The sequence below is a fragment of the Saimiri boliviensis genome, chromosome 2, assembly GCF_048565385.1.
Source record: "Saimiri boliviensis isolate mSaiBol1 chromosome 2, mSaiBol1.pri, whole genome shotgun sequence".
Lineage (NCBI taxonomy): Eukaryota > Metazoa > Chordata > Mammalia > Primates > Cebidae > Saimiri > Saimiri boliviensis.
In genome coordinates, this window is record NC_133450.1 from 83,048,115 (window position 1) to 83,062,890 (window position 14,776).

General features: G+C 41.3%; 1 protein-coding gene across 2 annotated transcripts in view; it reads left to right on the top strand.

Moving 5' to 3' along the window:
* Positions 1-6,731: 6,731 nt before the first annotated feature.
* TTBK2 (tau tubulin kinase 2) overlaps positions 6,732-14,776 on the top strand; it is a 164,715-nt gene continuing 156,670 nt past the window's right edge. The window contains exons 1-2 of one of the 2 annotated variants that reach the window (XM_074393778.1): positions 6,903-6,943; positions 7,469-7,609. In XM_074393778.1, coding sequence (XP_074249879.1) covers positions 7,559-7,609 — 51 coding nt within the window. In that variant the 5' untranslated portion in view covers positions 6,903-6,943; positions 7,469-7,558. Of the gene's footprint in view, positions 6,944-7,468; positions 7,610-14,776 lie in introns of both variants that reach the window. The other variant, XM_039469265.2, reaches the window with a different exon arrangement.

Genomic DNA, 14,776 nt, shown 5'->3' on the forward strand with positions numbered 1-14,776 from the left:
CAGGCACAGTCATAACATCACCCCACTACTTTCTCTTTTTAAAACTGTAAGTATACAATAATAATATATCAATGGGGCTGCCGCGGTGGCTCATGCCTGTAATTCCAGCACTTTGAGAGGCCGAGGAGAGCGGATCACTTGAGGAGGTCAGGAGTTCGAGACCATCCTGACCCAACTTGTTGAAACCCTGTTTCTACTAAGAATACAAAAAATTAGCCGGAAGTGGTGGCATGCGCCTGTAATCCCAGGTACTTTGGAGGTTGAGGCCAGAGAATCGCTTGAACCCAGGAGGCAGAGGTTGCAGTGAGCCGAGATCAGGCCATTGCACTCCAGCCTGGAAAACAAGAGAGAAACTCCGTCTCAAAAAAAAAAATGTATATTACATATATATTTATATATATGTAATATATTAATATTTGTGTATAATGTATGTGATATTACATATATAATATATGTAATATATATGTTATATATATAAATGGATGATCTTGCAACAAAAATATGAGCAAATTTGTACAGCTATAATTCACTCTTCTAACAAAACTTGCAGAAAGTTAACTGTTAACATTTAATGGTGTAATTATTCTATTTCATAAAAGGCATAAATGGGAAACATCAAGAAATAACAATTAGAATTACTTTGTGAATGCAAACTCTTAGTTTCTTTTCTCACTTTACTAGGTCTAGTCAATGTCAATCTCTGATATTATGGTCTATTTTAATAATCATCATCAAACACAAACTGATAATCAATAAGTTAAAAGACAATAAACTCTATCTCCTATATTAAGAGTTTTTAATCTTGCCCCCTCAATGCCATTTTTTCTTACCTAATTATTTTTGCTTGAAATTTCTTTAATCAGAAATTTAGGTGAGGTGGCTCATGGCTGTAATCCCAGCACTTTGGGAGGCAGAGGCGGGTGGATCACAAGGTCAGGAGTTTGAGACCACCCTGGCCAACATGGTGAAACTCTGCCTCTACTAAAAATGCAAAAAAAAAAAAAAAAAAATTAGTGGGGTGTGGTGGCAGCACCTGTAGTCTCAGCTACTCGGGAGGCTAAGGCAGGAGAATCGCTTGAACCCAGGAGGCAGAGGTTGCAGTGAGCCAAGAGTGCACCATTGCACTCCAGCCCAGGCAACAAGAGTGAAACTCTGTTTCACAAAAAAGAAAAGAAAAGAAAAGAAATCAAGGCCGGGCACGGTGGCTCATGCCTGGAATCCCAGCATTCTGGGAGGCTAAGGCACATGGATCCCTTGAGGTCAGAAGTTTGAGACCAATCCGGCCAACATGGTGAAAACGCATCTTTACTAAAAATACAAAAATTTTCCTAGTGTGCTGGCAGGAGACTGAAATCCCACCTACTCTGAAGGCTGAGGCAGGAGAGCTGCTTGAACTGGGTAGGTGGAGGTTGCAGTGAGCCAAGATCATGCCATTGTACTCCAGCTTGGGCTACAGGGTGAGACTCCATCGCAAAAACAAAACAAAACAAAAAAACAAGCCTTTTACTTAAAAATAAGCTTTTCACTAAAAAATAAAGAATGAAGTTTCAAAAACACAAACACTTGAGGCAGTGAATACTTTTGATATGAATGTCAAAATCGGAATGCAGCTGACACTGACTTAAAGAAATGAAGCTCTCAGAGAACCCCAAGGATTTGCCCTTTGAGTATCCCTATATGCTGTGTACCTCTCTTATAGCAGTTATTACAATGTATTGTAATAAGATTTGCATGTTTGCTAATCATTATATTGTGAAACCCTGAGGGACAGGACTGAATGTATACAAATCTGTTTTCCCAGTACCTATCAGAGTAGATGGCATTAGTAGCATCTATAAAAACTTGTTTATGGGGATTTTGTTTGCGGATTAAGTAACACTTAAATAGAAAACTGATTTGATGAAAAATTGTAAAACAAGGCTGTTTGCTGGTTTGTAGAAATGCTTGACCACCAGTTCACCATTGAGTTTCATGTTTCAAAGCATTGTGTACTCAGTTGTTGTTGTTTTTTTTTTTTTGAGACGGAGTTTTGCTCTTGTTACCCAGGCTGGAGTGCAATGGCGCGATCTCGGCTCACCGCAACCTCCGCCTCCTGGGTTCAGGCAATTCTCCTGCCTCAGCCTCCTGAGTAGCTGGGATTACAGGCACGTGCCACCATGCCCAGCTAATTTTTTTGTATTTTTAGTAGAGATGGGGTTTCACCATGTTGGCCAGGATGGTCTCGATCTCTTGACCTCGTGATCCACCCGCCTTGGCCTCCCAAAGTGCTGGGATTACAGGCTTGAGCCACCGCGCCTGGCTTTTTTTTTTTTTTTTTTTTTTTTTTTTTTTTTTTGAGACAGAGTTTCGCTCTTATCACCCAGGCTGGAGTGCAATGGTGCAATCTCGGCTCACCGCAACCTCCGCCTCCTGGGTTCAGGCAATTCTCCTGCCTCAGCCTCCTGAGTAGCTGGGATTACAGGCATGCACCACCATGCCCAGCTAATTTTTTGTATTTTTAGTAGAGACGGGGTTTCACCATATTGACCAGGATGGTCTCGATCTCTTGACCTGGTGATCCACCCGCCTCGGCCTCCCAAAGTGCTGGGATTGTACTCAGCTTTTAAAAAGAGATTTATTGAGATATAACTAACATACCGTACAATTTGCCCTCTTCTCATATGCAACTCTGAGATTTTTTTCTGAAGAGAGATATAGAAAAAGAAAAGGGCAGAGGTCTCTTTTCCTTGAGTTGTACACTGATTTACACTGGGATGCTGTGCTGATAACAATATGTTGTAAATCACCGATCTAGATCCTTTTCTGTTTGGATTATGGGAAGAAGGTTACAAAGTGATACCTAAAGATAGGTAGAAGAGGACATAAATGGAAGGAAAGGAAAAGACGAAAAAGATTCTTCAATATGTTATTTATTTCATGCTAGGAGAAAGGAAGCTGTGGGGACTTTTTAATGTAAATCTGAACTTTGGACATTGTGTCTTTGAATATGCTGTAAGACTGATCCTAGAATCTGTCTCATTCCTTTAGATTTATCCAGGGACACATCCTTAGACTTGAGTTATTCTGCTCTCTTATTTTCCCAAATCTTACTGTGGTGGTTATCTATTGCTGCATGACCAATTATCCTAAAAACTAGTGCTTAAAGCAATAGTAACCATGTACTACATCACATAGTGTCTGTGGGTCTCCATTTCAGAAGTGGCTTAGCTGGGTGGTTCTGGCTTGGAGTGTCCCACAAGGTGGTGGTTAAGAAGCCGGCTGGGCCTTTGGTCATCTGAAGGCTTGACTGGGGCTGGAGGATTCATTCCCAAGAATGGCTCACTAACATCGATGGCAAACTGGTGCTGATTGTTGATATGATGCTTTAGTTTCTTGCCAGGGGACCCCTGCATGGGACTGCTAGAATACCTACAAGAGAGGACAACTGGCTTCTCTCTAAATAAGTGATCCAGGAAGGCATAAGGCAGAAGCTGCAATGTCTGTTATAAACTGGCCTTGATATTCTCACATCATAATTTCTGGAAAATCCTATTGGTTACACAAGTCAGTCCAATTCATTATGGAAAGGAATAAATAAGAATGAGAGTAAGTGAGGTAGGGATCACTGAGGGCCATCTGGAAGGCTAGCTACCACATTTATTTATTTATTAGAGACACAGTATTGCTCTATCTCCCAGGCTGGAGTGCAGTGGTGCAATCAGCTCACTACAGCCTCAACCTCCTGGGCTCAAGCAATCCTCCCATCTCAGCCTCCTGGGTAGCTGGGACTACAAGGGCCAGCTAATTAAAAACATATTTTTTGTAGAGACAGAGTCTCACTATGTTGCTAGGGCTGGTCTCCAACTCCAGGGCTCAAGGGATCCTCCTGCCTTGGACTCCCAAAGTGCTGGGATTACAAGTGTGAGCCACTATGTTCAGTTTATTTCTTAAAAGAGATATATACATATATATTTGAGTTATGTATATATACTTGAGATCTATCTATATCTATATCTCAAAGGGGATTACTCAACTCTGGTACCAGCTCTTGAATAACATATTACGTTGACATTTAGCCTGACGGAAAGAGTATCTCTGGGGATAGCTCGATAGTGCTTAAATGGAAAAGACTAGAGAAAAAGGGAGGCTTTTATTGCTAAGCCTAATTTCAATGAATCTGAACATTTTTTTCCCTATAAACTTTTTTTTAAAGACAGGGTATCACTGTTGCCCAGACTGGAGTGCAGTGGTACGATAATAGCTCACTGCAGCCTTGACCTCCAGGGCTCAAGCAATCTTCCTGTCTCAGCCTCCCAAGTAACTGGGACTACAAGGATATACTACTATGCCTGACTAATTAAAATTTTTTTGTGGCTAGGTGCTGTGGTTCACACCTGTAATCCCAGCACTTTGCGAGGCGGAGGCTGGTGTATCATTTGAGGTCAGAAGCTCCAAACCAGCCTAGGCAACATGTGAAACCCTGTCTCTACTAAAAATACAAAAATTAGCTGGGCGTGGTGGTGGGCACTTGTAATTCCAGTTACTTGAGAGGCTGAGGCAGGAGAATCACTTGAACCCAGGGGGCAGAGGTTGCAGAGAGCCAAGATCGCACCATTGCACTCTGTCCTGGGTGACAAGAGCAAAACTCTGTGTCCAAAAAATTTTTTTTTTTTTTTTTTTTTTTTTTTTTTTTTTTTTTAGTAGAGACAAGGTCTCATTATGTTGCCCAGGCTGGTCTTGAACTCCTGGGCTCAACTGATCCTCCTGCCTCAGCCTCCCGAATAGCTAAGACTACAGAGGCATGCCACCATGCCTGGCTAATTAAAAAAAAAAAATTAAATCCATGTTTCTATGATAATTTTTTTTTTTTTTGGTAGAGAAGGAATCTCCTTATGTCTCCTTATGTTGCCCATTCTGGTCTTGAACTCCTGGACTCAGGTGATCCTCCCACCTCAGCCTCTCAAAGTGCTGGGATTATAGGTATTAGCCACTGTGCCTGGTCCCTATAAACTTCTTTAATTTTAAAGAAAAATATTTACAGGAACCCTAATATTTTCTAATTCAAATTACGTGATTGTCCAATACTCTGAAATGAGTGAAATATTCTATTAGACATAGTAATGGAAAAAGAAACTTGTGCTTTTAATCAGTAGAAATAAAAAAACGATTTGGCAACATCTTTATGTTTGCCTAGGACAAGATGACCTTATCATCACTTGCCTTTAATGTATATTTTGTCCTGCTTTTAATCCAAGGGTCTGGACATGACAGACAATAGAGACAGCTGCTGTTTCTAAAAGAATGTCAAGGGGCTGTGGCACTTCCTGAATAAGAAGAAACAGATTCTACAGCAACAGTTCCAAGATTGAATATAGGATTAATCATTTACCTTTCTATATTCTTAATCAGCTTTAATGACAACGCCACTTGAGCGAAGAAAAGGATTTAAAGTAAAATGAAGTTCATAATTCATTGCATTCTTCCATCCATGGCAGACCCCTGGGGGTCATTGTGATTCTTAAGTAGAAAGGATGTGGGACATATGAGAGATCTGAGTTTTGGTTTTGTCACTAATTAGTTTTATAACCTTAGGAAAGCTGTTTAGCCGTTTTAATGGGTTTACTCTACCGTACGTTGGTGGGCAAAGATGGGAGAGGCGCTTAATCTTAAGGTTTTCCTTCACCAAAGCGGCTGACACAATCAACACTAAATAGAAACACATTTTGCACAGCATCCTTGCTCTGCCCTCCTCGCTTTTCTTTGGAAGTCTTTATGGACCTCCCGTATTCTCTTGCTCAGCATCTCATACTGGTCTGCACTGGGGCTACTCATTGAATCTTTAGCTAGCGGTGTTTCACAAAGGGAATGAAATCTTGTTCTTGGATTGTGAAATCTTAAGGACACTACGGTCTCCAGGCTGACATTCGTTTATGGAAGTGCCCATTTCCTTTCCTCGTCACACCTAACGCCCTTCCCGCGTCCCACAAAGATGATCAGCTTCATGTTAGGCGGTTCTGGGGACTGCGCCAATTTGAAGGATCCTGGCGGCGCTGGTGCTGAGGAAGAGGATGGATCCTTAAGGCTTGCAGGGCCTCACGATTTGGGCCCTTCATCGCGACTGCCTCAGTGTGTAATTTCGTATCGTGACAAAGCATTTCCGATTTTATTCCGAAAAGCCCAACGCTGGGGTCACAACCATGCCTCTATAACCAATTTAACTGTCGAGCTAGGAGAACACCTATGTGCGCCAATTACTTGTCCCGGAAGCTCTACTTCTGCCTTCGGGACAGGCGGGGAGTTGAGGCTGTGGCTGGAACTACCAGTCCCAGAATTCCTTTGCGCATGCGCGCTGCCATTGTGATGCTCCTTTCCCGGTAACTCGCCCTCTCAGGCAAACCTGAAGATAGCGGCAATACTCCGGTGGGGGGCGGAGACGGTTTCTGCCCCATTCTCCGCCCCCTTCGTGATAGGCAATGGGACTAGCCAACCGACGCTGCGAGTTCGGAAAGCACTCTCCAATCAGCACCTGTAGCGGAGAGGTGGGCGTGCACGCTGGCAGGGCAGGTGGGCTAGGCTGTGTCGGGTTACGAGGGGGGAGAATAACGTCGGGTCGGGTCAGCGGGCGCTGCAGTAGTCGCCGCAGCGGCGATGGGAGCGGTGGGGACGAGGCGGCGGCGGCGGCGGCAGGAGGGGAAGCAGGTGCTGGCACAAGAGCAGAGGCTGGGGGGAGCCGGCAGCAGCAGTAACAGCAGCAGCCGCCGCCGCCGCCAGTAAACGCGGACCGTACCCTAAGGGACTACCCAGCCGGCCGGCCCTGGAAGCCGCGCTCGGGTCCCGTCGCAGTCGGCGGCGGGGGATGGGCAGGCAGTGGCGGTCCCGTCCGCCGAGGGTTAATCCCCTCCGGTCCCGGTCCTAAGCTGGACCAGAGTCCTCCACCAGAACCCCCGCGTCCGCCACGGCCCAGGTAGGACACACCCCCCGACCCCGCAGGGCGCCGCCCTCCCCTAGTCCAGACCCCCTCCTCTGGCCGCACCCCTCGCCGAGTGACCGAGCCTGCTGAGGAGGGGAAGGGTACCGGGGACTCTCAGGTCGCTGCAAGTTCCGGGCTCCTGCCAGACCCCGTCGCTCTCCACCCCGGAGATCGTTCTTGTTCTGTCCCATTTCCCCGGGGGCTGTCGCCCCGCTTTGCCCGAGGCTTTGGGTGTCTTCACTGAACTTGGAGGGTCACGGAGCTTCGTTCTGCGTCTGTCTCTGTGGGTGACCCACATATCACTTGTACTCATGCCACTTCTGGTACGAGCACCGAACACGAATTCCTAGGAAATCTGAGCGCCTGTTTCCCACCCCGCCTCCCCAACTATAATGGAAAGGAACATGGAACGGTAGAATCTGTTTGCTGTGTTGTAACGACAGTGAAGGCCGCGACTTTCTTGTACTTAGGGTGCTGAAGTAATGATCTGAGGGATTTGCTTGTCATTTGCTTTGACAGAGATGATGTTGACACCCTGGGATGCTGTGGGAGGGACAAAAGACCCGCGTATATGTTCTGTCAAGTCAGAGAAGTAAATAATCCATTGGAATGCTTTATCCTACAGCGAAGTTAATTTTGTTTCCGTCGGCTACGGTAGAGGTAAAAATGACATTGAGTTGTACTTTACTTTGAATTAAAGTTGATGGGTAGCAGCAATCCTGGTATTAACTCTTCTCTCCCATCGCTTTAGAAGTTGTTCTTGGTTTGAACATTAATGTGGACAGTTTTATTATAGACTTTTAATAATATGAAGATGTTTCATTCAGTAGAAATTGAGTTTCTGTGTGTGTAGGAGGGTCATGAATGGGTACATGCAGACAACACATACACACACACAGGGAGGATCCACTCAGTGTGTTTTGTTACAACGTTTGGTTCTGAGCCATTAATAACAGTTGCATTGGTATCTAAATCCTGATTTGCCACAATATACCACAAAGATATGTTGACTCTATTTTTGGCTAAATGGAATAGAATAACGTTCATTTGGGGATAGAAGGGGGAAATGATTTTAACATATCGAGGGAATTGAATGCTAAGTATTGCTGCTTTCTTTCCTTTTTTTTTTTTTTTTAATAAAAAAGCAGTAATGATGACAAATACAGCTTAATATGCCTAATCTTGAGGCATTTATCTGAAGTCAAAAGCTGTTTCAAATAATAAGTGTGTGGTATATTGTGATCTATGCAAATTGAAGACATATTGAGGGAAATCTTTGATTTAGAAGCTTATGTTTTCCAGTATGATAACATTTTATCATGACACTGAAAGGGACATTTGAAACATGATTATAAAGGAAAGTTTCTCTCAAATTTTTCTTTTGTTATAGAATGTTAGGAAATGTTTTTTCCCTCTTCCAGTTTTAGATATACAAGAAATTAAAGTCTATAACTTCATTAATTTAATATATAATATCAAGTTGATGCAAATTTGTACATTGGTAGGGGGCTGACTGAGAATAGTATATCTTGCTCATTATCTTGTACTATGGTTAATACATAATTTAGTAAATTATTGCATTATATATGACTTCAGTTTTTTCGTGTCTTCTTTTGACTTTACTGATTATTTTAATACTTCAGGAACTCTTCATGAGGTTAGACCTCATTTGCTTTAGCAAATTGAACTCAATTATGTGGGGCTTCAAATATCTTTAAATGTAATGGTAGAAGGGAACTTTGTATAATTTAGACAATTTTGAGGGCCTTTTACATCTAAAAAGTACACTAAAAATATGGCAGCAATAAGTAACTGGTTTTTTAAAGTAAATGAATATTACAAATCAGAGTTAACTGTGATCATGGAATTTAAATTTCACTTTGGTGGGGGGGCAGCCAGTTTTTTATATGCTTTATAACTTTGAAAAGTAACATATATCCAGATGACTGCTTGATTACAACTCATAAGAGACTCTGAGCCAGAACCAGCTACCTAAGACATTTTCAGGTTCTAATCCTCAGAAACTGTGTGAGATAAGAAATGTTTGTTGCTTTAAAAAAAAAAAAAAAAAAAAAAAAAGCTTATGCCTGTAATCTCAGCGCTTCGGGAGGCCAAGGCAGGAGGGTTACTTGAGCCCAGGAGTTTGAGACCAGTTTAGGCAACATAGGGAGATTCTGTCTCTACAAACAAACAAACCAAAATTTGGCTGGGCATGGTGGCTCACACATATAGTTCCAGCTACTAGGGAGGCTGAGGGGGAGAATCAGAGGTTGAGGCTGCTGTGAGCTGTAACCACTCCACTGCGCTCCAGCCTGGGTGACAGATAAGATCCCATCTTAAAAAAAAAAAGTGTATATATATAAACTCTGACAAAGGAAAGTGTTTATGATCATTATTGAACTAGTGGAGACTGTGTTGATCAGCAAAATAAAACAGTCTTTGAGAATTATGGAAAATATAGCTTACTTCTTTCCCCACTTTAAAAAAAAAAAGCCCTTATAGGAAATATTCTTTTATAAATATATAGCAAGCAGTCTTTTCAATTTGAGGTTATGCTGCTCAAAATTACTGTAGTCATGTATTCATTTTTTTGCTCTTACTGAGGTCTTTGAGAGACACTGAAAATACAGCTGGAGCTATTTCTGTTTATTTGATTAGTAATATTGCAACATACCTTCTATATTTATGGATTTTTAAAAATTAAATACATTTTATTCAGTTTTATTTCCTAGTCTTTTTTTTTTTTTTTTTTCTGTCATCCAGCACATTGTAAGCAATGTGTGGTAGTGGATTTTTTTCCCCCAGGCTTCAGTGGATAGAACCTTTTATGCTGAAAATACTGAATGCTTTCAAGTTAAATATTGTACTTCTATATTTGGTGAAAGAGCCTTTAAGTTCATTTGAAAAAAATTCAGTGTTTGGAACTAAATTTTGAGCCTAAGGACAACACACATTACTACTCAAAACAGTTGCTGCCTCTTTAAAATCTGGCGATCCTTGATTATAGGTTTACAATACAGATTGAAATTATATCATTACATAATATGAATGTCAGTTTTGCTAGAAAATTTCATCTTTTTAGTAGGTGATTTTTAAGTAGATTTCTTAGTATAATTTCATTAATGTCATATGACTTTATTCTTGATACTTAAGTGAACATATAGTACTTATAAACTTTTGTGAACATTTTGGATTTTTTTTTTTGTATATATAATCCTTGGTGTTTTAGAATGTTTATAGCTGTTTTTTATTATATTATAGGAATTTGCTTTCACTTCAATTAGAGTAAAGCTTCCCAATGTAAAAAACTAAATGTCCTTTGAAAAGAATCAGGGATGTAATAGTGTCTCCTGAAGAGTGTAAGTTAGGGCTGGGTGTGGTGGCTCACGCCTGTAATCCCAACACTTTGGGAGGCCAAGGCAGGTGGATCACAAGGTCAGGAGTTGGAGACCAGCCTGGCCAATATGGTGAAACCCCTTCTCTACTAAAAACACAACAATTGGCCAGCTGTGGTGGCATGTGCCTGTAGTCCCAGGTACTCTGGAGACTGAGGCAGGAGAATCTCTTGAACTTGGGAGGTGGAGGTTGCCGTGTACCGAGATTGCACCACTGCATTCCAGCCTGGGTGACAGAGCAAGACTCCGTCTCAAAAAAAAAAAGTAGAAGTTAGTAAATATCTTCTTGGCTTCCTTTGGTAAGCTATCGAGACTTAACCATGTTTTCAGAAACTTTTTTCAACAGAGAATCAACATCTTTATTGAAAGTAAGAATCAGCATTTTAAAATGTTTGAATTAGAAAACATTTGCCATTATATTTTTTACCGAAAGGCTTTTATAATTAATATTTTTGTATTTGTCTTTTTCTTTCTGCAGTTTCAAAGTAGTTGCCTTTAAAAAAAAAGAAATTACAGTTTCCCTCATCTTGTTCTAACCATATGATCATTGAAATAATGATTTTGTTTATATTTGTCCAACAGTTAATTTTCCACACGTTGTATATTATAGATGAAGTTTGTAAAGTCTTTTTAAACTTTTTTATCCACCAAGTGCTTCAGTTTCTAAAATAGCTAAAATTTTATCAGGATTTTTCAGCCAGGTACAGTGGCTCACATCTGTCATCCCAGCACTTTGGGAGGCCAAGGTGGGTGAATCACCTGAGGTCAGGAGTTGGAGACCAGTCTGGCTGACATGATGAAACCACATCTCAACTAAAAATAGAAAAATTAGCCAGGTATAGTGGCACATGCCTGTAATCCCAGCTACTCAGGAGGCTGAGGCAGGACAATTGCTTGAACCTAGGAGACGGAGGTTGCAGTGAGCCAAGATTTTCTCACTGCTCTCCTGCCTGGGTGACAGAGCGAGACTGTGTCTCAAAAACAAAAACATAAAAACAGTTTTTGATGACCAATAAAGCAAAGATGTGGGGGGCAGAAATAGGAAACAAATGAATCACCAAAGAAAGAAATATGAGCCTTGCCTTTCATGAAATTTGATTTAAGAAAAATCATCTGGAAGCTAAATTATATGGTAGATAATAAACTAGATTGGTACTTCATTTCTGCTGGACTTCCCTAGCATTTAAAATATTCAACATATCCGAGACAAAAGTCAGTTCTCTTTTTAACTTCCTTAATTCTATAAATAAAGGCATTATCATTGAGTCATACAGGATCAAAACATACAGACACTCTCTCCGTCTTTTGTTTTTTATTTTTTATTTTTGCTCCCTATTTCCCATAGTTCTACTCACACAAAACCTCTGCTTTCTTTCTGTTTTTTTGAGACAGGGTTTTGCTGTGTTGCCCACGCTGGAGTGCCATGATCATAGGTCACTGCAGCCTTGACCTCCTGGGCTCAGGCAATCCTCCCACCTTAGACTCTTGGGTAGCTGGGACTATAGACATGTGCCACCACACCTGGCTAATTTTTAAAATGTTTGTATAGGTGAGGGTCCCACTGTGTTGCCCAGGCTGGTCTTGAACTCCTGAGTTCAAGCGGTCCTCCCACCTCAGCCTCCCAAAGTGCTGGAATTACAGGCATGAGCCACAATGCCTAGCCGTCTGCATTTTATTTCCACTGCTACCACCTTACCTCAGTCTCTCTGAAACTTTGAACTATTATAATCATCCCCATCTGCGAGGCATATATTCCAGGACCCCCACTGGATGCCTAAAACCTCTGATAGTACTTACTGCTATAGATAATTATGTTTTTTCTATACATATATAGCTATGATAAAGTTTGTAAATTACGCATAGTAAGGGAGTAACAACAATAGCTAATAATAGAACAGTTATAATCCGCTAGCATCACTACTCTTGTGTTTTAGGGCCATTATTAAGTAAAATAACAGTTAGTTACTTGAATACAAGCACTGTCAAGTGACCTAACAACCCAGATGGCTACTAAGTGACAAACAGTAGGGCAGCATAGACAGTGCAGATACATGCTAGACAAAGGGATGGTTCACATCCTAGGTGCAACAGAGCTGAACAACTTGAGATTTCATCACCATACTCAAAACAATGTACATTTTAAAACTTATGAATTGTTTATTTCTGGAATTCTCCATTTAAAAATTTTGGACAGTGGTTGACCATGGGTAACTGAAACTGCAGAAAGTGAAACCATGGATAAGGGGGATTACTGTATTACAGTAGCTTCATTCATTCGTTAAACACTTGTCAAGCATGTACCATGTTACTGTGCTAAGGGTTAGAGATTTAACAGTGAACAAGACAAATAATCTACTCACTTTTGGAGCTTACAAATAGTGGAAGCAGGCATTTGCCAAAGAAGGAATTATAAGTGTTCCAAGTATTATGAAGGAAAGATGTAGATGTGAGCATTTAACAGACCTAACAGTCAAGAGGTAGGTTCAGGGAAGAAGTTTCTGTTTCATCAACCACAGTTCATTCTGCATACTTCATCAGATTCAGAGGCTAGTGGATATATTATCCCTGTAAATAATGAAAAAAATAAATGTTTTTAAATTTAAAAGGCTATTTGAAATTAAATATCCACACAACCCCTGAAACAGCATTATACAAGTTCTGTCAGAACACAAGAACACTTGGAAGAGTTTTGTCCTAAAGAGTTCCCCGTCCCTCCAATATGGGTTTCTACTTTGGGTTGTACCAAGCCTCAATTGCTTGAAACTGACAGAGTTCTTATGTTATATTTTACACTCTTTGTTTGAACCATGAGAAGTTGGGACTGTATGGCCAGAGTACAAGCCATGGTTGTAAGAAGGAGGTGTTCCAAGTAGGTGGTTAGAGTGTCTCTGTAGCTAGGGTCCAGTAGTTTATAGGTGATTCATTCAATGTACAGATGATTAGGATATAATATGTTAGGATATAATTCATTAAATATACAAGTAATTAGAATTTCTTTATAAGTTTTAAAAATACATTTATAAATCAGGAAAAAATATACATATGACATGCTGGCACTCAGTTTTTGGTTTAGAAAATAAGATTAGTATAACCATTACCTCTTAAATTAACATATTCTCACTAAACAAATGAATATAATTAACCCCTAATAGTTTTTTTTTTTGAGACGGAGTTTCGCTCTTGTTACCCAGGCTGGAGTGCAATGGCGCGATCTCGGCTCACCGCAACCTCCGCCTCCTGGGTTCAGGCAGTTCTCCTGCCTCAGCCTCCTGAGTAGCTGGGATTACAGGCACACACCACCATGCCCAGCAAATGTTTTGTATTTTTAGTAGAGATGCAGTTTCACCGTGTTGACCAGGATGGTCTCGATCTCTTGACCTCGTGATCCACCCGCCTCAGTCTCCCAAAGTGCTGGGATTACAGGCTTGAGCCACCGCGCCCGGCAACCCCTAATAGTTTTTTAAAAAGAATATAAACTGTTTTGTTATGTTTTGTTTTGTTTTGTCTTGTTTTTGAGATGGAGTCTCACTCAGCTGCCTAGGCCTGCAGTGCAGTGGCGCAATCTCAGCTCACTGCAACCACTGACTCCTGGGTTCAAGCGATTCTCCTGTCTCAGCCTCCCGAGTATCTGGGATTAGACAGGCATCCCCCATCATGCCCAGCTAAATTTTTGTATTTTTATAGAGATGAGGTTTCATCATGTTGGCCAAACTGGTTTCAAACTCCTGACCTCAAGTGATTCACCCGCTTCGGCCTCCCAAAGTGCAGGGATTACAGGCATGAGCCACTGTGCCTGGCCAGTTTTAATATTTTTAAAAAAGGAAATTAAGGTCGGGCGTGGTGACTGACACCTATAATTCCAGCACTTTGGAATGCCGAGGTGGGCAGATAATGAGGTCAGGAGTTCGAGACCAGCCTGGTGTATATAGTGAAACCCTGTCTCTACTAAAAAATTCAAAACTTAGCCGGGCATGGTGGTGCATGCCTGTAATCCCAGCTAGTGGGGAGGCTGAGGCAGGAGAATCACTGGAACCCAAGGGCGGAGGTTGCAGTGAGCTAAGATCGTGCCACTGTACTGCAGCCTGGGCAACAGAGGGGGACTCCATCTCAAAAAAAAAAAAAAAAAAAGGAAGTTAATATACTTAAAATGTTATTGCAATGAAGATACTTTCTGAAAAGGTTCTGTTTTGATTTTTCTTTGTCTTAGTGGGAAGATCATAGATACAATGCTTTGCTTGGTTGATTTGGTTATAGTAGATTTTACCCCAGGAATGATTTTGTTTACCCAAGGAATGTTTAGTGTTTTCCTTAATAATCTAGCCGTGTCAGTTACACTGCACTTCCTATAAGGGAAGAATTTGTTCCTATGTTGTTAGTATGGTAGCCAGGGAGAGGAAAACTAGGTTGTTTACACTTTTGTTCTGTTGTCAGT